Below are 19743 nucleotides of genomic sequence, written 5' to 3' on the forward strand. Positions count from 1 at the left end.
CTCTTCAGTCCCAGATGGGATGTCCATAAACTAGCTTACCATCTGACATAAAGGCATCCTTATATAAAATAAAATAAATATAATCCTCTACTATATAAAGTACAGAGGCTAAGCTGTATATAAGGAAATCTCTATATTCTAGCTTAGACTCGTGCAGCCCTAGTAGGCCTAGGCTAACTCAGGCTAGCCTAAGCTATTCTACTTAACCTTAAGTTATTCTATGTAGAGCTACCTAGAGGCTACCTGTTATACTTAAGGCCTTTAGCTTAATAGTAGATTAAGAAGGACAGCGATAGAAAGGAATTACAGATGCTTTAGTCTTGCTAATACCCAACTCTATCTGCCTGTCCTTAACCATAACTCTTAGAGCATTTTAACTGTTTCCTCTTTTCTTTTTTAGGGTATTAAATACTAAGATGCTAAACAGTTAACTATTAGTTACTAATAGTTAATAATAGAAAGTAATAGTTAAATAAATACTACTCTATATACTTACTAGACAACTTTACGCACTAAGTGTCTACCTTAAAGGGCAGATACTATGCTCTAGTACAAGCACCTTAGCTACATATGGCTATTAGTAATTAAATACTTTGTCTAGCAATCTAAGAGGGTACGTATTAAGGGCGTAATAATAGTACCAAGATTACTATTAGACATAGGCGCACATAGCCTTCATCTACGAGAATCGCCAGGGCCTCATAACCGCGTCTCCTTCTTCCTATGTGCAAGTACCGAAATTCCTATTACATCCCGTTCCACAATGGTCTGCCGTGTTGCCGCACCAGCCGTACTGACTACAGCAATTGCCGAAGGCAGAGCCCTGGCAAGTAAATCCCTTGGTGCCACCGCAAGAGCCATCCGTGGAGACGCTCCCCGGGTTCGTGCCGCTGCAGGTGCCGAAACTGGATTGACAGCCTGCGCCGCAATGGCCGGACGTGGAGCCGCTGATGCGGTTGTTAGAGTGTCTGCCCTCACAGAAACAAGATGGATGCACTCACCACCAGCCGTACTGGCTGCAGCAATTGCCAAAGGTGGAGCCCTGGCAAGTGAAGCCATTGGAGCCGCCGCAGGTGCCATCGGTAGAGACTGGGTGGTCGTTGATAGGCTGCGGATAGGTTGTCAGCCACGGCCCGTTTACGTTGTGGATGCAGAGAGGCGATGGATTTTCAGACGAGGTTTCAGCCCTAGGGGGCATAGAAACATGCCACTTACCGGCGGTGTGTCGGTTCCTCCGCGATACCAGTTGCCAACGGGATCATTGAGGCATTCGCCGACAGTGACAGCCTTGTAACCCAACTGTGTCAAAGTTGCGAGCATGTATTCGGTGAGGTTGTATGCAGTCTGCTGATGAATGTCGTGGGCGATGCTCAACCAGTCACTGCTTGAGGGTGTGGCACCCCCAGCAGTGATGTTACCCCTGAACCAATTCTTTGAGTTCTGAATCTTGCTTGGCGAGTCCTGATTGTAGTCGTCTGTGTCAACATTGAAATAGATAACATGGTAGCCAAGGTCTGCCATGGCCTTCTCGCATCCGGAGGCGGCATCGCAACTCGAGTAGGGTGGGCGCATGTATGTAGGGAAGAAGCCGAGGATATTGCGCAGGGCCATCTCATTCTTGATCATCTGGTTGGTACGATCAGCTGCGGAAATCTTGCTCAAGTCCAGATGAGTCCATGTGTGAGAGGCGATTTGATGGCCTTCGGCGTACATGCGCTTGATGACGGCAGTGTAGTCTGCAGTGGTATCAATTTGGCCTTTCGCGAGGTTAGCTCCAGTAATGAAGAAAGTCGCCTTGGCGTTGTAGGCCTTGAATACGTCGAGGATGTGAGCGGTATAGTCTTTGATTGGGCCATCATCGAAGGTGAGGGCGACGGTGCCGGGCTTGGTGCAAGAGTAGATGCCAGCTCCACCATAGGGGACGTTTCCAAACTTGGTGCGGGTTACGCTAGCGGTGCTCGCTCCCGCCGGTGTTCTGTTCTCAAAGCACCCAGGTCCATACTGAAACTGACATCCAGGAGAGTAGCAGTGGTCAGTAGAAGTACCGCACCCTGACCTGAGTTAACACTGGGAGAGCAAGGTAAGATGAATGATACATACAGCCTCCCTCGCTGCAGCACACGCCCGCGGCACATGAACCGAATCCAGGACCACATTGTCCATTCGTATTCTGGCGGGGTTCCAAGGGTTCTGCAGGCACTCGTTCCTCGGCACGCTTTACTTCGGCGGCGCGGGCTTTGAGGTTGTGCAACAGGTCCCTCGCCTTCAAATCCTTGACATTGAGTCCCAGTATGTTTGGGATTGCAGCTACTCCATGGGCGTTGGCCAGCGGGACTAGGGCCACAGCGGCGACGACTGCGCTACGGAAGTGCATGGAAGGTCTTGTTGATGGGAATAAGATAGTAGTGGTACATTCAAAGATAGGATTGCTGAGGAATCATACGAATGACTGTGTGAAGCCGGAGCCAACGCCAGGAAGAGGGGGGACCTTTTTGACGGAGCTGAGATCTCTCAGATAGGCTAGGCCACGCGAAGGGCTGAAGGTGCGAAAGGATACATGTCGAAGCGAGGCGGCTTCGGTTTATAGCGAGAAAGAGGGAAGTCCCAAACCTGTGTATCGCAGCCCACGGGCTTCGAATCCTTGCCGTTTCGATAGCCATGGGCATTGGCGTGGCATGATGGTGGAGGGTGCAGAGCGTTGATTTGAGTATAGCCAACTCTGGGCATTTCCAAAAACAACTCCCATAGCGCACACGTCCATCAGCGTACGGGGGTTTGGGTTGTTCGGCTCCGTGGGACGTCGCATCAGGATGACACGGGGCGTGGAAAATATTGGCACAGGGTGGACGTGGTTGGCTGATTTTGGGCTGACGGGAAGGCCCCCTGGGAGGATCCCGTGTTTGAGAGGAAGAGGAGAAGGAGAAGAAGGACACCAGGCGCCGTTCCGAAAAGCTTGGTGTTATCGGGTCGTCTTCGGACTCTTCGCTCAACCGCTTTTTGGAGCTTAAATGAACCGGCCAGCGGCAAGCCGGGTGAGCCGCCATGATGGCGTTTTTGGACTCGCGTCACTGTGTTCTCGATCTCGCTGCATTTCCTTTTTCGGCTTTGTTCTTTCTTTTTTCTTTTTCTTGACCTTTAGTCCACCTACCTCTTTTCTCAAGAGGGTCCGTCCGGAATGGCCCACCGAGTACCGCGGCCTCTTGCAGTACTATGACACACAGTACGCAGTACACAGTAAGGAGGACCATAAGCGCCCCACAAGGAAGCAGACGCAATCATACTGTGTATAAAAGTAACGGTGTCGGAGGGCAAGCAAAGTTGGAGGTGAACAGCAGAGTCACCACAGTACTTCGTACTCCGTACTCCGTACATCTCCTGTGTATACCTGGGTGGAGGCCAAGGTCGTGGCTGAACTTTGGAAGCCACAACCCTGGAATCTCGGATCACTCGCTTGGTCAAGCGTGCACGAGTCAGCGGCCTCCTAAAATAGGTAGGTACGCAGAAGCACGGTATTTATTATTACTAAGCGATTTTGTCCAACGCAACGGCAACCTTGGAAGTGTCGACCTCAGCAACGCCCGGGGATAAAAAAAGGGCAACATCTCAATAAGGTATGCCGTACAGACAAGGTGAAGAGCAGGACCCGCCGTCGCCGTCGCCGGATCGGCAAACCCGCCGTCCCCACACCCTTTCTCGTTCACGCTCCCCCGATCGCGAAAACCGCAAAAGTCGCAGACACAATGTCAGGAACCGCTCACCTCCACCCCAGAGAATCCCCCTTCCTTTCAACGCGCCAAGGCTCTCCAAACGTCAACTCGCCGAGTACAAGCCTCTGTTTCAGTCGTACTTGGAGATACAGAAGCGCTTGAAGCTCGATGAACTCGAGGAGCGCGAAGTACGAGGGAGGTGGAAGAGCTTCGTATCTCACTGGTGAGTATCATCATCGCCCACCAACTTGATACGTTCTGGTATGCTAACCTCGGGAGGAATCGAGGAGAGCTTGCACGTTCATGGTACGATCCATCCATGCTGAAGACGGCCAAAGAGACTGTGTCTGCATATCGCCGCTCGCGTGCAGAGCCCAAGTTGCGTGATTCGCCCACATATGACCCCCAGCACATGTCACAGATTGTTGCCCGCGGCGAATCCCAAAGCGAGGATGACTTTGGGCCTACCATTCCGAGACATGTCCTGTCCCGACGAACGGGGCCAACGATGCCAAAGGTGGACGACCTCGCTCTGCGCGACCAACTGAATGCCGAGGACCGCATGCGAATGAGCTCAAATTATAGAGATGACGTACGCTACGAGCGCAAGGAGGAGCGCAAGGCTCAAAAGGAGCGCCTGGAGGAACTTGTCCCCCGCGCGGATCCGGGTTCCCGTGAGCGCCAGCTGGAGAAGAAACGGGAGGCCACTAGCACTCTGAACGAGTTCCGCAATGCAAAGGAAGGAGGTGACGCCGAAGTGGGGGATGCCGATCTGCTCGGCACCGACGACATGGACGAATATAAACGTAGCAGGAGGGAAATGGAGCGGAAGAAATCCGAGAGAGAGATACGAAGGGAGGAGATGATGCGCGCGAGGGCGGTGGAACGTGAAGAAAAGCTCGCTGAATTCCGGCAGAAGGAAGCGGCTACCATGGAGTACCTGAAAGCGATCGCGAAGGACCGCTTTGGTTAATCGGCTCTCTAGGAATCGAATTACTGGCCAACGGGCAACACTCCAACCACACGAGCGCCGGCCCATTCTATGAAGCTTGCTGAAATGGTATCTTGATATGCCACCAACGCCTGAAAATGCCCTCCAGCCATTGAAATGATGGACTCGTCCATTTGCCGGGACGCCGTTACACAGAGAAAGTGGTTTGCGAGCTTCACTCGTCATCCAATATGGAGCTCGCCAGAGGACCAAAGAAAGGAACTTCGTAGCGGTCAAGAGTACCGGCTATGGAACAAAAGTCAGCTGGGTAGGACCGGATTGCAACAGGACAAGCTACCATCCTGATAGGCGTGCATGGTGAGGAAGCCGATGAGCGCAATGTCGCACACGAATAGCAGCCATGAGAGTATGCTAGAAAACGAGAAGATGATGTGGAGAACCTGGTTGGGCAAGTTAGCCGGATGACCTCAGGTGTCATGGTAGGAATGGGTTCCGTTTACAAAGATGAAGGAGAATAGCAGACTCGACTGCCAGGCATGAAATCTGATGCAGCATTAGTACTGCTGATTCTTCAGCGGCAACCCGGTCCGTGAGCGTACCGAACAAAATCGCTCCTGTGCTCCAAGACCAGTAACAATGCTCCTCCGGCGGGCGGAAGCAGCAGATAGGCCAAACAGGCCTCGTAATCCATGCGGATACCCAGCCGTGTCTCAAACATGTCCAAGTCTTCTCTCACCCCACCAAAGGCCGGCATCGCATTCCACGCCGTTCGTTCCGGCTCCTGCACAGCCCAGCGGTCGTGCTGGCGACCGGTGGAGATTCGCGGCGAACTCACGGCGGCAGTGCCAATGTTGCGGGTTCGATCGAGCGAAGCGCGAGGGGACGTGACCCGGGAGGATCCTGCTGGCGGAGGGGAGAGGGCGCGCTGGGTCTCAGGCGTGTCCTGGTAGGGTGCGAAGTTTGCCATGTCTGCGGAATGCAGAGCAGCAGCAGCACCGTGGGCCGAAATGGCGCGAGTGGTGGGGTGGTGGAGCTGGACGAGCTGGAGAGGTTCCCGACATCTGGACGTCGCCCGTGCTTGATCAGGGTTGGGCACGTGACATGTGCTCCCCAACCACCCTTTTCATTTGCCGTAAGCTTGTACAAGTACGGCAGCAACAGGCTGAAGAAGGACCAACAAAACCATTCAAAACTACAACCTTGGAAAGTCACAAGCGGGAGGCACGTGTGCGGCGGGCGGAATTGAAAACGTGCCCCGCGTTTGACCGAGGTCCAACGTGAACCACCACCTCCAGGGCTGCACCCAACAAAAGTCGCGTGTGATGGTAGAAAGCTCAGAGGTTTTGTTTGCTACTTCTTCCTCCCCTTTCCATCCAGGTTCTCATCTGTTGCCGCTGCAGGTACGGAATACCTCACCCGGCGACCACGCGCAGGCCATGGCACACACCGCAATCATATTCTTCTAATACGTGAAAGCTCATACGTGCCCACACCGCATCACCCCATGCTTTGACACCTCACTCCACATGGCAAGGTGCTCGGTCGCCTACATAGTACCTACCTAGGCACATACTCTAGCACACCGCTTCCCCAGAACGTGTGCGCCTCTGCCTCTTCATAATCGCTCCTTCGTCACCAAATACCGGCCAATCCATATCCACGGCTCATTGCCCTTTGCATCCTGTGCCTCCCAACGAGAGTACGGCCGTGAAGATATGTGTATTGCCATCATTACGACTGAACACCCTGACTACCCCTTCATTCTCCTCAACAACAGAGACGTAACGCTCCCCTCGGCGGGCGCTGTCCGTACCCTTCAAGTAGCTGGCCGCTAACCAGGTCGCCAGGAATATCTGCATCGACCCACGCAGCAAGCAGAATGGTGGCCAGCTCCCCACTCACATGTGCTTGGAGGCTATGATCTCTACCGCTCGGCCCACGGTACCTGGCTCGGTATGACGCGCCAGGGCCGTCTCGCGGTTCTCACCAACTTCCGCGAAGAGAATGACAAGCTCGTCGTTGGCGCGAGGAGCAGAGGGCTGATACCAAATGCGTGGTTGAAGTCGGATCCAGGGGGGAACGAATCCACCGAGCAGTTTGCGGGGAGACTGGTCGAGGATGGTGTCAGGGGCATTGGCGGCTTCAGCTTGTGCTACGGCCTGGCTCAAGACGTGGTCAAGGACGGCGGAAAGGGACTCGCCATCATCTCCAACCGCACACCCGATGCGGCCGGGCTGATTCGCATCGCTGCAGGGCCGAACGAGACGCATGCTCTCAGCAATGCAGCGTATAGCGACCGGTCATGGCCCAAGGTGCTCAATGGCGAAAAGTGGACGCGGGCCGCAATTCGGGAAGGCGTACAGAAGCACGAGACGCGCGAGCAGCTGGTCGAAAGGCTGCTAGCCATTCTCAGCACCGACACAATGCCCAAGCAGAAGGAGAACGAAGAGTGGGACATGTATCTCAACCAGCTCCGTCACAGCATCTTCATTCCCGCGATAGGTCGCGACCACTTGGCAGAGATGAGGATGCCGGCCCATGAAGTCGGCGACGAGGTCAAGCACAAAGCCGCGAATGCCTTGTCAGGGTGCTATGGCACACAAAAGCAAATCGTCATCCTGGTGTCCAAGCAGGGCAACGTCTTCTACCTGGAGCGCACGCTTTTCGACAACGATGCGAACCCTGTCGAGCGCGGCAAGGGAGACCGCACCTTTGAGTTTCAGATCGAGGGCTGGTGAAGCGCTGGGCGCTCTTCAGCATAGCTATTCAAAAAAAGACATAGACAGCCACAGCAACAACACAACAGCAGCGGCAGCAGCAAGACCTACGTTGAGACAGCTGTGGTGTCGGGTGTTCAAATGTTTACTAAGTACCTAGGTACTCTCTGGAACCTGTCAGGTGACGTCTGTTGTATCTATTTATCTACCTTATCTGCAGGGCCGGGGTTGCTCGGCTGCTCGCCATTATTTCCTGACGACAACCCAAATCACATTGTGCTTCCCCGCAATCCTCCACCTCCGCTCCAGGACTCTTCAGCTGGAGTCGAACGACATGGCTGACCGTTGAATGCCTGTTTACTGACTGCCTCTTCTCTCTTCCTTCCTCTACTCACGAGACAATCCGGTAGCCCTCACCATGGCTTCTCTCCCCGCCCGGCCTGAGTCGCAACGGCGCCAGGTAGGCCCCGCATCCTCAGAGCTTCACGAGCCTGCCATTCCCGCCAGCAACACGTCTGGCACAGCCCCTGATCCCTCATCGGCCGTTGTCCTAAATGATCCCGCCCCATCGTCAAGGACCGAGCCGCCCGCCGAAGACCCCTCGTACCGCCAATCCGACACTCCGCACACGACTACCGCCCTACCACCTCCTGCAAGCGAGAATAATGAACCCCGTAGGTGCTGGATTTGCTTCATGGACGAGACCGAGGACGACGAGACATCTTCAGACTGGCGGTCGCCCTGCCCCTGTGCGCTGGAAGCGCATGAGAGCTGCCTGCTCGACTGGATCGCGGATATGGAGCAGACGGGAAGCACGCCGCGCAAGATACAATGCCCGCAATGCAAGTCTGAAATCAGGCTGCGCCGTCCCCGTAGCCTAGTCGTAGATGCCGTTCGAGTGCTGGAGCATTTCGTCGCTGTGGTGCGAGTGCCGTGCTTCATCACTGTTGCAGGTACCGCCGCGTTTTCCACCCTATCTCTGATCGGAAAAGCACATATCTACGAGATCTTCGGAGCGGAGGATGCCCTGCGCATACTCGCACCGCTATATCAAGCTCCGAGGGGGATCGAAACCACCGTAGCTGCTGCCATCCTGCGTGATTTTCAGCAACACTGGCGGTTGCATCTGGGGCTGCCCCTGATCCCGACCATCCTTATGGCAAGCCGTACCTCTGCCGCCGACTCCATCCTCCCCTTCATCCCTCTCATCTTCTTCGTCAGCTCGGGTCGACCGCAAGATGAGTTGTTACACTTCTCATGGCCGCCGAGTGCAGCATTTACTGTTGCTGCGCTTCCCTATATCAGGAACTTGTACAACACATACTACGAGCGCGTATGGGCTCCCAAGGAGCATAAATGGCTCAAGCAGATACAACCCCGCGCAGCCTCTGGGGAAGACCTGAACGCTAGGGAGATTGGAGCATTGCGGCAGAATGATGACATGCAAGAAGATGAAATCGTCGAGGACGCTTTGGAAATCGAGGTCGATATCGACTTCGACATATTCCGCGACTGGAACAATGGAGGTGCTGCAGACAATCATGCTGCTGCGGAGAATCCCCCCGTGCCGATTGCGCGCGGCCCAGGAGCTCCTCCAGATGTGGCGCCGGGCGTGGGCCAGCAAGGCAACCCTGGAGACGGTGTCCATGTTCGCCGTCGAGTCGATAATGTCACTGTAAGCATGACAAACATAGCCAACAGCATACTTGGCGCTCTGATCTTTCCCTCCATTGCTGCCGTTGTCGGAGAGGTCCTCAGAATGACGCTGCCGAAGGCATGGGTCACTCCACCGCTCAGTGGCAAGCCTACTGGCTTTCTCCAAGCGCGATGGGGACGAAGCATTCTCGGGGGATGTCTTTTCGTCGGAATCAAAGACGTCATTATGCTATACGTAAGGTGGAGAATGGCACAGAACCATATGAAACGCGTTATTCTTGACCATGACAAGAGCAAAAGTAAAGGGCGGGTAAAACGACAATCAACCAGGTAACTGGGCGATCCGGGTATGGTGGACTTGCCTTGGCTCGAATTCATTCGTTTTGGTTACCCAGTGTACAGTATGATGATAGCAGTACTGCTTTCTGCACTTCACCTCGCATAGAGCCTGACCTCGTTATCCTCCAAATATGTAATCAACGCCTATCAGGCTAGCGGAATTGTGCTGGGGAAAAAAAGATACTGGTCGTTTCGTATTCGTGAAGTCGTGATATCAGCAAGGCAAGAAATGTAACAAAAAGTGGCGCGACTGAGAATCGAACTCAGATTAACACGGCCACAACGTGTTGTGATACCATTACACTATCGCACCGCATCCTATTATTCTTTTTGACAATTTAACTTACTTATACGAAACTACGGGATTTCCCGCACAAACACTGCGGCGTGGGGCCTTTTCCAGTCAGCCCCCAGTTTTCACGCTGCTGAATCGCTTGTTTAGGGGTGGCTGAATAACAACTTCGGCCCAAATAATCAACAGTCGGCTCTTCAATACATTGCCGCTCCGCTGTGTCATTCCTACATGCCCGGTAGCTTCGTAAGCCCTATCCTAAATTAGTGTCTGTACTAAGAACTGCCAGGTGGATGTCATTGCACGTACATCCGTCGGTTTCTTCACCAACCATGTCCTTGACAGTGCACTGGTTGGCAACAGCCATTGCCTGTTTCTTAATCGAACCACAGCCGTCATAGAAGCATTCGGATTTGTCCATCGCACGCTGCAGCGAATCTCCCTTCCAACCAAACATATAATCGGCATGAGTCCCATAACCGCTCGTCCCCTCGAAGCTCCAGACGAAAGGGTTAGGGGTACCAGAGGGCCACAAGCTATTAAATTTCGATGTATCCCAGGTTGTCTCGTACGTCACCTGCGGGACACGTACTGGGTGAGAAGCCGGACAAGCTGGATCGTTTGTAAAGCCATTCAGACGCTTCGTGTTGTACATATGCGACTGGTGATCGGGACTGTCAAGATTCTTCCCATCCCAACACCTAGCTCTCGTCAGCAAAGTCTTTCAAGCTAGACACAGAAGTCCACTAACGCAGGAAAGTGATGAGTAGTAAATATGCCACCCGAGCATGGCTTGGTTGGGAAGTCAGATAGCTCTGCACCTCTACTCTGTCCTTGCAAGCATTGATAGGTGAGGCCTACAGGTGGGCGAGAAGTCGAAGCTGGATTGCCCACCGTCATACGGAAGCCCTATACGTGTAAGCATGACACTGGATCCTATCTTGATTCTCTTACTGGTTGGAAAGCTTTGATGGGCTGCTGCTTCAGGTTATCCCGGGACAAATCGAATTGCGTATAGTATACGGTAATTCCACCTTGCGCGCCATTGGAACCACCCAACAGAGGTTGAACTGGAAGAACTGGAACGCGATGGTAGGAGCCATTGGTGGGGTGCTTAAAGTACAACGTAGCAGTCCAGTAATTGGAGAAGTCTGAAACGGAACAAAGTTAGCTCATGCGACTACTACTCACTGGTCAGGTTGGACAGTCTACCTTCAGACATCTGGCACGTCGTGCAGGTGGCCCTCTCACCCACATCACCTGTCATGGTCGCGTTGAATGCATTTCCACCTACAATGTGATGTACGTGGGTCGATGGCCGTGACCCCGGTTGGACCACCGGATCAAGTCGTTGGAAGGTCAACGTTGAGCAAGGGAAGCGGAGACCAGCTTGAGCAGGTCCGAGGAGTACGAGCGCCGCAACAAACGACTTCATCGCAGATACGGGTAGGTATTGGCAGCAAGCGGAATACTCTGGTTAACAAGAGTTGGAGAGCGATCCAAGGCACGGCACTCATACCACAGCATCCGTTCAACACTTATAGACTTTAGTTACGACTTGGCCTAATAAAGGCGCATTTAAACGGCATCATCTTGACTAGATTAACAGGAATGGCGACACGCCCAACCAGCGGATAGCCTGACGACGACAGACGCTTTGCGGTAGGACAGAATTATAGTTGTTCGCTGGGGTTTATAATATGTATTAGAGTATAGGAACGATAAGTGGTTACCGCTTGACAACTTGCATATTAGCACGCACATCTACTTTACGCTGCCGTCGGCAATTACACCGTAGCAGAGTTGTTATCGTAGCAAGCGAGTGCTTCTTGTAGTATAGGTTGCTCTGATAAAGTACGTTTTTTCTTACCCGATGCCTCCTATTATTCTCGGTGTTTGGATTCACATTGTCCAGCTAACGACAAGCCAACGAGGTGTTGCAGCCGCATGGAACCAACCACTCAATGGCCTCCCGCCAACCCAGAAGGTTCTCTCTCTAATACACTTACCCCAACCCTCTCTAAAACGCACCCGTTGCATGCATTATTCAAGTCTCTCTTCCTACTTTAATACTGCCTTAGGGTACGAGCGCTAGAGATTGCAAATCTGGAGAGTCTATTGCTGCTAACACATCTGGTAGATAGGGTGCTGCTGCCTTTAGTGCCGATAGCGGCAATTGTGCTAACACTAGTAACTTCAATAGCACCTGCTATGCCCGTCGAAAGGAGGGCTACTACTCTAAGCGGGATTGTAAGCTAGCGTCTAGCAGCTGTAGTTGCTTTAACTGCAGAGAGCAAGGATAAACAACAAGAGTTGTTTAAGTTCTAGGCGAGTAAAATTAGACGCCCTCTACGAAAGCTATTCCGTTCTGTTTCTGCCCTAATGTCTTACTTAGAAACTAAGAGTTATATCTTACCTACCCTGCTTCCCTCGACATGCTATACTTATTAGCGACTACCTGCAACTTTAACTAAGCATCTAAAATTATGACCTTAAATACAAGAATTCGCGTAGAAGGCAGTATGCTTTAGATTTATCTTTGTTAAGGCGAACTGCACTAATTCTCATTACCTAAGCTATTTTACTATACTGTCTGCCTCGCGATGTATCTAGATGTAAGAGCAGTTACCTTAAACGTGTTAACACAGAGATTCTTAGACGCTTAATCTAGGCCGTTAAGGGAATTGTACATTTTCTTCTAAGCTAATAGCGTCTCTGTAGGCGCCGTTCCTCTGTCGCTTAGTATTGCTAAATTCCTAAATACAGAGGCAGGATTAGACATACGCATGCTGTTAAAACCATTGAAAGAGCTTAGTAGCTAAAACGAACTTGTTCTGTACATTTCTAAATAGAACGCGGCATTATTCGTGTACAGAGGGCGAAAGTTAGCTTTTAATAGCTCTTCTAGAGACAATTAGTAGGGAGGAGACGAGGGTAGAGATGTATAAATTAGACGATCTATTAAGAAGAAGAAGAAGAAGAAGAAGAAGAATAGGAGGAGACGAGGGTAGGGATGTATAAATTAGACGATCTATTAAGAAGAAGAAGAAGAAGAAGAAGAGGAGGAGGAGGAGATAGTAAGGGTAGTAGTAGTTACTGCTACAACTGCAGTGAGACTAGCTATTGCAAAGCTAACTGCCTTTAAGGATAGCGCTTGCAGGAGAAGAAGAGCTAGTAGTAGCTGCTACAACTGCGGCAACCTAGCTATTGCAAGACTAAGTTTACTAAGCTGCGTGCTCTAATTTGTTGTAACTAGGACGATAAAGGCTACATGCGTTGCGACTGCCCTAAGCTAAAGGACTAGAGCAAGCACAAGTACAATAACTGCGGCGGTAACTTTAGGCACGGTGTAAAGCGCTGCACTAAGCCTCTAAAGGAGAACGACTAGGCTCTAGCAGAGAATAGATACATCCGCTAAGAGGAGGTTGTACTCCTCTCTGCGACACTAAAAGATTAGAGAGTAGTATCTAATAGTACTCCTAGTAGTAGCTAGGAGACGACTGCTTCTACGGTTCCTGCAGGTGAAACGATCGCAACGATGGACAAGTTCAAGGCAGCTAGAACGAAAACGACGAAGAAGCTCGAGGCAGCTAGAACCTCAATGCCGATGCTAGAGTCTACTAGGAGGCCGCTGTTAACTGCAGCTAGAGACGAGCTACTACGAACTACGAGAATAATGCTTCTAAAGTCACAGTGCCATTAAACGATTAGGCGCTATGCTCTTAAAGGGGCTGAATGGTAGCAAATTAACTAAACTCTTTTGCCAACAAGTTCGGTGTTGGTTGCCAACCCCTGGGAAGCGAATGGCACGCGCCCCTCAGGTTGTCTTGCCTATATCTATCACTGCCGTCTCGTGCTATTCTTGCTGTTTACTACATTTCGAAACGGGTGGGTGAAATTAGGCGCTATTGCTGGGTATTTACCTGCATTTCCTCCTTAGTTCTTGCGCTGTCCAGAATAGCAAAGCCTATTGAAGTCTTCGCAGCCGTCGAAGCGTAAGCAAAGCAAAGTATAAACAGTGTATCGTTAAGCAATCATTGACATGCGTCGTGCTGTTGGTTTCTTTTAGGGGAGAACGCCTGGTAGGTTAGAACGTGTGGAGGGAGTTTGCGTACCCTAGGGTACTCGCAGCTCTCCCAACTAAGGATAGAATCACTTGTCCAAGAGTATAGAGGAGAATCATGTTTATGTTGGAGAGTAAGTAAACAAGCACGCAGAATGGTCCTCAAATCGTCCGCCAATACTCATATCTCAGCGTACCTACCTAGGTACCTAGGTAGGCTACAAAATCTTTGAATCGATTAACCGTCTCGTAAGAAAAAGCAAGCTTATTCTGCCTGCATGATCATCTTTATGAGGTCCAAATCTTCCCGAAAGTCCATGGCCGAAGTCTTCGGAGTCGACTTGTTCGTCACACAGCGATAAAACTCCAGAAACTCAAGCGTAAAAGGGTCCTCATAGGTCTTCCGCACAGTACGCTCTTGGTAGCCGTCACCCTTATCGCTCTCAAACTTCTCCCTGATGGTCATGGTGACAGGAAGGCCCTTCACGTACGGGGTGTCATAGTTGATGCGCACAATCTTTCCCTGCGAAAAGATCTCGAGATGACAGTCGAAGATTGGCACATCGAGAATGCCGGACTCGTACATCACGGGGAAGTCTTTGTATTGAAATATCACGTTCCAAACAGGCAGCCCAAGATAGGCACCGACAACTTTGGAGGGCATGCCAACTACCTCCCGGAGAGCGGAGAAGTCATGCACGCCAAGTCTAAGAGCGATAAATGTCAGTGACGATCTTGTTCCATGCTCAAAATATGGTTACCGACCCCGTGAAAAGCCGGAATATAGTCATTGATCTTGGTGTTGCTTCGACTCCAAATTCGCCAACGAGGGCTTTCTTCACCATCTCTTCCTCGGTTGCCTTCATGTCAGCAGTCGCATCTTTCGGGAAGTCGGTGAATTTCTTTGGGAACATTCCCGACTGGCTCACGAAAGAGCTGTTGTGGCCGATGATGTCTATGAAAGGTCAACCACTTGCCTTGAAAGGCGTCCGGATTGTCACACACCTCGAACCCGTATGTATTCTATCTTTTCCATGCTTCCCACTTCTTTCACTGCATCGAGGAAAGCCGAGGCATATCGTCTCTGGTATCCTACGAACACTCTCCCCTTTGAGGTATTCTCTGCGGCAAGAATGGCATCAAGATCGCGGTAGTTTAGGGCAAGCGGCTTCTCGACAAACACATACTTGTTGTGCTGAAGCGCCAGGATAGTCTGTGAAGGATGGAAAGCGTTGACGTTGCAGATGATCACAGCGTCGACATCCGGGGAGGAGATCAACTCTTCAGGATCGGAAGTTGTTTTAGGCGTCCTTCCAGCAACCTTCTTGACGCAGTGTTGGATCGCCTGCTGCGACACATCGCAGAGGTAGGTGATTTGGTAATATTCGGAGAGATTGTTCAAGACATGAATGTGGGACACCTGGAGACAGAGGAGGCGTCAATACTGTCATTGGAAGATTGAGGAAGCTTACAACACAGACCTGAGCGAGCTCTCCCAAACCAATGATTCCGACATTGAGAACCGTCAAAGTTGAACTTTCGGTCATATTGGGACAGACAGAATTCGAAGCACACCAGCAGTATCTTTGAAGCTGGTTCGCGCTTTGTCAACCGGAGAGGCGGCGTGCATCTGCCGTGCCACATCGCATATAAAAGATGGCGGGGTGCAAAAGAACTCGACATCGGCATAACGGGAGATGGTGGCCGTAGGATTCCAATTAGCGCATCGAACGAGAAAATCAACACTAGGAACGAGAGCGTCAGATGGTATCTCCTTACCACCCCTGCCTCGGCGGCCCCAACTCTGGCCCACGGCAGAAGGTCACTCGACGCGCGGCGTGACGGACCGTCTTATTGCTATCGCTGACACCTCCAACAGCTTCAATTTCAAAATGGAATTCTCCCTGGTCAATGTCCGCATCTTCCGCTAATTCTAGAAACCTTTCTGAAGACATTCGTATCTCAATTGCATCTAGGCTTTTCAGGGGTTAGCTCAGTCTTAGATGTTGTTAGTTCTATAGTCGGTAATATCTAAGCTCGGACAGCACGCATCTAGAAGTATCAATTCTGTCTACCATACATGCCGGCTTCAAGAAGATACAGATCGTTTTCACTAATTGTTTGTTCTTGTGCAACGTCCGAGCATTGTCCCTCTCCTACCCTACTTTTAACGACCCAAATCTCAATATGGCCACCCACAATGGCGTCAGTGTGTCAGCTAAACCATGGCGAATTTACCTTTACGGCGCGGGATTCAGCGCAAGTCGACATGCGGTTGCAGCTGGAATGATAGGTCACGACGTTCAACTCTTTGCCGCAGACCCCTCAAAAGCCGCCCGAGATGCATTGCTCGCCAAATTTCCTCGGGCCACAGTGTACGACGATGCCGAAGCCATGCTTGCCAGTTCTCCAGGGCAAGAGCGCGACATAGTTATCATAGCAGTACCCCCTTATCTGCATCACTCGGCGACGCTCAGTGCATTCCGATCCAACCGTCATGTTCTCTGTGAAAAGCCGGTTGCGAGAACAGATACCGAAATGGCAGAGATGTTAGCTGCCAGTGACAGCTCCGGCCGACTCTTCTCAGAGTGCAGCTTTCGGTATCTTGGGAACGGAGCCTTAGATCGCGCGCGCGAGTTGATCAGGACAGGCCGTGTTGGCACCCTATACCACGCCCGATTCGTCAACCGCCAACCGCGATCTCGCCCTGGCATCGAATACCAACCGGAAAGCAAATGGTTTCTGCAGAAGACGAAGTCAGGCGGGGGTACCGTTTTTGATTGGGGCGTCTATGATTTCACCATGTTCTTCGATGTTCTCCGACCTGTCGCTGCGACTGTTCATCGTGCCTGGCTAGCGACACCACGGACTGGCGCCGACCCCACTGAATTTCCTATCTCCGTTGAGACGCACGCTGGTGCAACCTTATCACTGACATTGGAGGATGGTACGGTGATTCCGTTCGACTACGAGCGTGCAAGTGGTTTCCACGGAGAGCCACAGGTCGCTCTCAACGTCGATGGCACAGAGGGAGGTCTGACCTGGGAGTGGGTGCCGACGTTTGATTACAAGGACGAAGTCGATCCCCTTGAGCAAGGCTTCAAGCTTGTACATTATTTCGATGCGGATGGCAAAGTTGAGGCTAGCGAGGAGAAGTTTGCAGCCTTTGGGTGGGAGGATGCAAATCTTCGGCCTTTGCTCTCCTTCGTCGACTTGATTGAGGGTCGCAGCAGTGAGGCTCTTTCCAGGGACAGACTCGAGTTCAATTTCGCGGTCATTTCGGCCATTTACCGCTGCATTTCTCAAGGTAATCCTGTCCATGTTCGGATGAAGGCCTAAAGGCTGCGGAACGGATAGAATCATATTCTGCAGGATCGGATCCAGCCGTATGACAGATATTAGCACGTTTTCAATTCAATATCTCCTCAGCCTTCTGTTTGTGCAATGCGAGATGTTTCAAAGCCAAGAGTGCTGAAAGAGCACTCGCAAGTCTCGCAAAACGTGACCAAGCGACAATATCGTCGAGGTATTACATCCCCTACTGCTAGCAGGAGGATTACAATTTGATCCATGACATTGATGGCTGACAAGTCTTGCGAATACAAGCATTCACGGCTCCGGGCTGGATCGTGCTAGAGGGAAGCATCTCAAAAGGTCCCTGCGCGCCAAATATGTGGTATTCAATTTCGAATCTATACAACAGGGTTGAGCCCACAGTATCCAAGGATACCCGACATATCTTAGACACCATGCAAGCGTGGAATCCTTTGGCGAACACCATCATGATGGATGCAATGTTGATTAAATGCATGGGTAATGCCTGTCGGTCGTTTCACCTGTGTGCCTTGAGGTTCGTGAGGCAACCGCTTGACTATTCCTTGGGAACCAGTCTACTCGGCATCCTACTGGTGGTGGAGAGCGTTGGTCGCCCCCTCAGACTCTCTGTTCGGACACCTCGGGCTCCACTTTCTCAGTGCTCCTTGATTCAGGTGTCTGCTGAGCTTCGGCATCTCTTTCTCCCTTACCCGTTTTGGAGCCAAATTCGAACTTGGCCTCGTTCCACCGCTGGCCAAAGCCATAGCCCGGGTTCCAGATTGTGAGACAGAGCGATGCGAGGATGACCATGACCCCATCCAGAACCATGAATTCGACCTCACTATTTGCCAATTTTCCAGAGAATCCCTGAGACAACTCAACGGCACGGAAGACGGTTCGGACGAACAAGAGTGCCGTTGCTGTGAAGAGCGCTTTCGGGTCGTCAGTATTCTTGACATGAGAAGTAAAGGAGTCGTGTGGACATACAGTAGAGGAAGAACTTGAACCGTTTGCTGTTCACAAGATCTGCAAATTCGGAATTGCGCTGTTCCGGACGCTTGTGCGCGCGCCACAAGAATTCAAGGCTGCAGGCTGAGAAAAAGAAGAGACTGGCAACTTGAATTGAGAGACCTGCGACGAGAATGTGTGTTCCTGTATCGATCTAGTAGCATTCAATGTTAGCATGGCCCCGCTCAAAACAAGGGCAGTGCAAGGAGCTCAGAGTATGGAGTTCAGTACCAGAGGCTGATTGGTGAGCGGAGTGGATGCAGCGATTCCTCCGCCGACCGCCTGGACACAAAGACTGACGAAGTCGCATCCCACAAAGAAGGTTGTGTACGTGCTAGGTCTGATTCTGCTGATTTGTTCCCCATAGACGACAACGATGCGCCCGAGGGTCAGGTAAATGGCGGCGGCGATAAAGACGGGGCCAATGGTCAAAGTAATCAGGTACCACAGGAAGTAGTCTCTGAAGAACGGATTCCCATGTAGAAGGACTCGAGCGACGTAACCGAGGGTTTCGGTCACGAGACCTAGCACCATGACAGCTGCGACTCCCTTCGTTTTATTCTTGATGCCCAGGAATATCTGGGCGACGGCGAGAAGGGCCATGATGACGAGGAAGAGGGCATTGCCGGCGAGGCTGGGCTGGTAGTGAACGTAGCCCCATTTTTCCACCGAGCACGTCTTCAGCGTGCAGACGAAGCCTTGGACGTAGCCTTCAGGTGCGGTGCCCATGTTGAAATGACCGCTTCGAGATGGATGTCTTTTGGGAGAAGGGGAATCAGATAAGGTGAGGGATCCGCGCGCTTGTCGGTATTTGTGCCATGAGTGCCTCAACGGGCAAGCGGCAGAGGAATCCAACAGAGAGGCAGAGATTGCTCGAAATGGCGGGAGACCACACGAGGGACCCGTTGCTGGGTCGCGGTCGAGACCGAGGGGTCGGCTGCGTTCCCTTGGTTCCGGCCGCTGAAACCGAGACTGTGGGCGCTTGGCCTCTCCATCTGCACGTCAACCAGGCGGAGAGGGTGGGGGGCCAACGTTCAGGGACTTGGTTGAACGTGATTGGAGGATCTCGGCCGCGGTGTATCAATCAAAGCGTGTTGGTGGCGCAGCATTCCGGCTAAAATCCTAAACCTCTCTTCGAGAATTGGAACCACCTTTCCGCATCCTAGCTTTCGAACGAGATGGTACGGCTCCAACGCTGCCGAACTCATGAAAACATCAACATCGGGGCTGGACGGATCAGGCCGGCCGGCATCGTACGGTGGGGAGGTGGGGAGGTGGGGACACGTTCGCTGAGAGTATTACCAGTATGATAAGGTTGGGCCGCCTAACCAAGGCTCTCAAATTGGTCGAACGCCTGGGGAAGTACTTGTACTGTGTAATGTGTGGTCGCCTATCCGGATGTACGGAGTACGGAGTATACCTGGAGATTAACCACCTGAAAGCTAAGTCGAGCTAAGACGCCAAGTGCAGCTCAAATCAGCGCCTTGCCTCATTTGGTTGGCGCCAACACGGGCCTGATAAAAGCTTAATCGAACGTCGCTTCGCGGATAGTCGACCCGTAGCTGACCCGTAGCTGCAGGGACTCTGGACCCTGGTGCTCGAATCCGTCTCACCAGGCCTTGGGGTAGTAGATACCCCGTGGGGCATGGGCCCATCCTGCATCTAAATCCAACCAACATCCTACCACATCAACA

General features: G+C 51.9%; 9 protein-coding genes and 1 non-coding gene across 10 annotated transcripts; 4 read left to right on the forward strand and 6 right to left on the reverse strand.

Annotated features, from left to right (window-relative positions):
* Positions 1–721: 721 nt before the first annotated feature.
* Positions 722–2374, reverse strand: EI97DRAFT_388176 (glycoside hydrolase/deacetylase; the record flags this gene model as incomplete). Its single annotated transcript, XM_033796166.1, has 4 exons — positions 722–947; positions 1002–1089; positions 1176–2051; positions 2101–2374. 4 exons carry the CDS (start codon positions 2372–2374, stop codon positions 722–724), a joined length of 1464 nt encoding a protein of 487 aa, XP_033648849.1.
* Positions 2375–3271: 897 nt separating this feature from the next.
* On the forward strand, positions 3272–4955 carry EI97DRAFT_286785 (uncharacterized protein). The gene is made up of 4 exons (XM_033794410.1): positions 3272–3366; positions 3423–3486; positions 3547–3930; positions 3987–4955. The coding sequence occupies exons 3-4, from the start codon at positions 3614–3616 to the stop codon at positions 4678–4680; spliced, it is 1011 nt and encodes a 336-aa protein (XP_033648850.1). The 5' UTR covers positions 3272–3366; positions 3423–3486; positions 3547–3613; the 3' UTR covers positions 4681–4955.
* On the reverse strand, positions 4874–5626 carry EI97DRAFT_388184 (uncharacterized protein; the record flags this gene model as incomplete). Its single annotated transcript, XM_033796167.1, has 4 exons — positions 4874–4944; positions 4997–5099; positions 5160–5202; positions 5259–5626. The coding sequence occupies 4 exons, from the start codon at positions 5624–5626 to the stop codon at positions 4874–4876; spliced, it is 585 nt and encodes a 194-aa protein (XP_033648851.1).
* Positions 5627–6000: 374 nt separating this feature from the next.
* Positions 6001–7573, forward strand: EI97DRAFT_286677 (DUF833-domain-containing protein). The gene is made up of 2 exons (XM_033794409.1): positions 6001–6440; positions 6507–7573. The coding sequence occupies exons 1-2, from the start codon at positions 6375–6377 to the stop codon at positions 7395–7397; spliced, it is 957 nt and encodes a 318-aa protein (XP_033648852.1). The 5' UTR covers positions 6001–6374; the 3' UTR covers positions 7398–7573.
* Positions 7574–7794: 221 nt separating this feature from the next.
* EI97DRAFT_408425 (uncharacterized protein) lies at positions 7795–9644 on the forward strand (the record flags this gene model as incomplete). Its single annotated transcript, XM_033796642.1, has 1 exon — positions 7795–9644. The coding sequence occupies one exon, from the start codon at positions 7795–7797 to the stop codon at positions 9364–9366; it is 1572 nt and encodes a 523-aa protein (XP_033648853.1). The 3' UTR covers positions 9367–9644.
* Positions 9614–9684, reverse strand: EI97DRAFT_t94. Its single transcript has one exon. It is a non-coding gene; the product is annotated as a tRNA-His (tRNA).
* A 206-nt stretch (positions 9685–9890) lies between these two features.
* EI97DRAFT_453763 (uncharacterized protein) lies at positions 9891–11098 on the reverse strand (the record flags this gene model as incomplete). The annotated part of the gene is made up of 5 exons (XM_033800477.1): positions 9891–9916; positions 9973–10364; positions 10415–10572; positions 10618–10814; positions 10876–11098. The coding sequence occupies 5 exons, from the start codon at positions 11096–11098 to the stop codon at positions 9891–9893; spliced, it is 996 nt and encodes a 331-aa protein (XP_033648854.1).
* A 2796-nt stretch (positions 11099–13894) lies between these two features.
* On the reverse strand, positions 13895–15391 carry EI97DRAFT_408432 (NAD(P)-binding protein). Its single transcript, XM_033796643.1, has 4 exons — positions 15208–15391; positions 14732–15146; positions 14492–14681; positions 13895–14433 (listed from the first exon to the last, which is right to left on the reverse strand). The coding sequence occupies exons 1-4, from the start codon at positions 15271–15273 to the stop codon at positions 13992–13994; spliced, it is 1113 nt and encodes a 370-aa protein (XP_033648855.1). The 5' UTR covers positions 15274–15391; the 3' UTR covers positions 13895–13991.
* Positions 15392–15913: 522 nt separating this feature from the next.
* Positions 15914–17117, forward strand: EI97DRAFT_488483 (oxidoreductase family protein; the record flags this gene model as incomplete). The annotated part of the gene is made up of 1 exon (XM_033802200.1): positions 15914–17117. The coding sequence occupies one exon, from the start codon at positions 15914–15916 to the stop codon at positions 17063–17065; it is 1152 nt and encodes a 383-aa protein (XP_033648856.1). The 3' UTR covers positions 17066–17117.
* A 269-nt stretch (positions 17118–17386) lies between these two features.
* Positions 17387–18778, reverse strand: EI97DRAFT_428508 (RTA1 like protein; the record flags this gene model as incomplete). Its single annotated transcript, XM_033797249.1, has 3 exons — positions 17387–17973; positions 18029–18203; positions 18281–18778. 3 exons carry the CDS (start codon positions 18776–18778, stop codon positions 17660–17662), a joined length of 987 nt encoding a protein of 328 aa, XP_033648857.1. The 3' UTR covers positions 17387–17659.
* Between the last annotated feature and the right edge of the window lie 965 nt (positions 18779–19743).

The sequence above is a fragment of the Westerdykella ornata genome (genome assembly GCF_010094085.1).
Source record: "Westerdykella ornata strain CBS 379.55 unplaced genomic scaffold EI97scaffold_67, whole genome shotgun sequence".
Classification (NCBI taxonomy): domain Eukaryota; kingdom Fungi; phylum Ascomycota; class Dothideomycetes; order Pleosporales; family Sporormiaceae; genus Westerdykella; species Westerdykella ornata.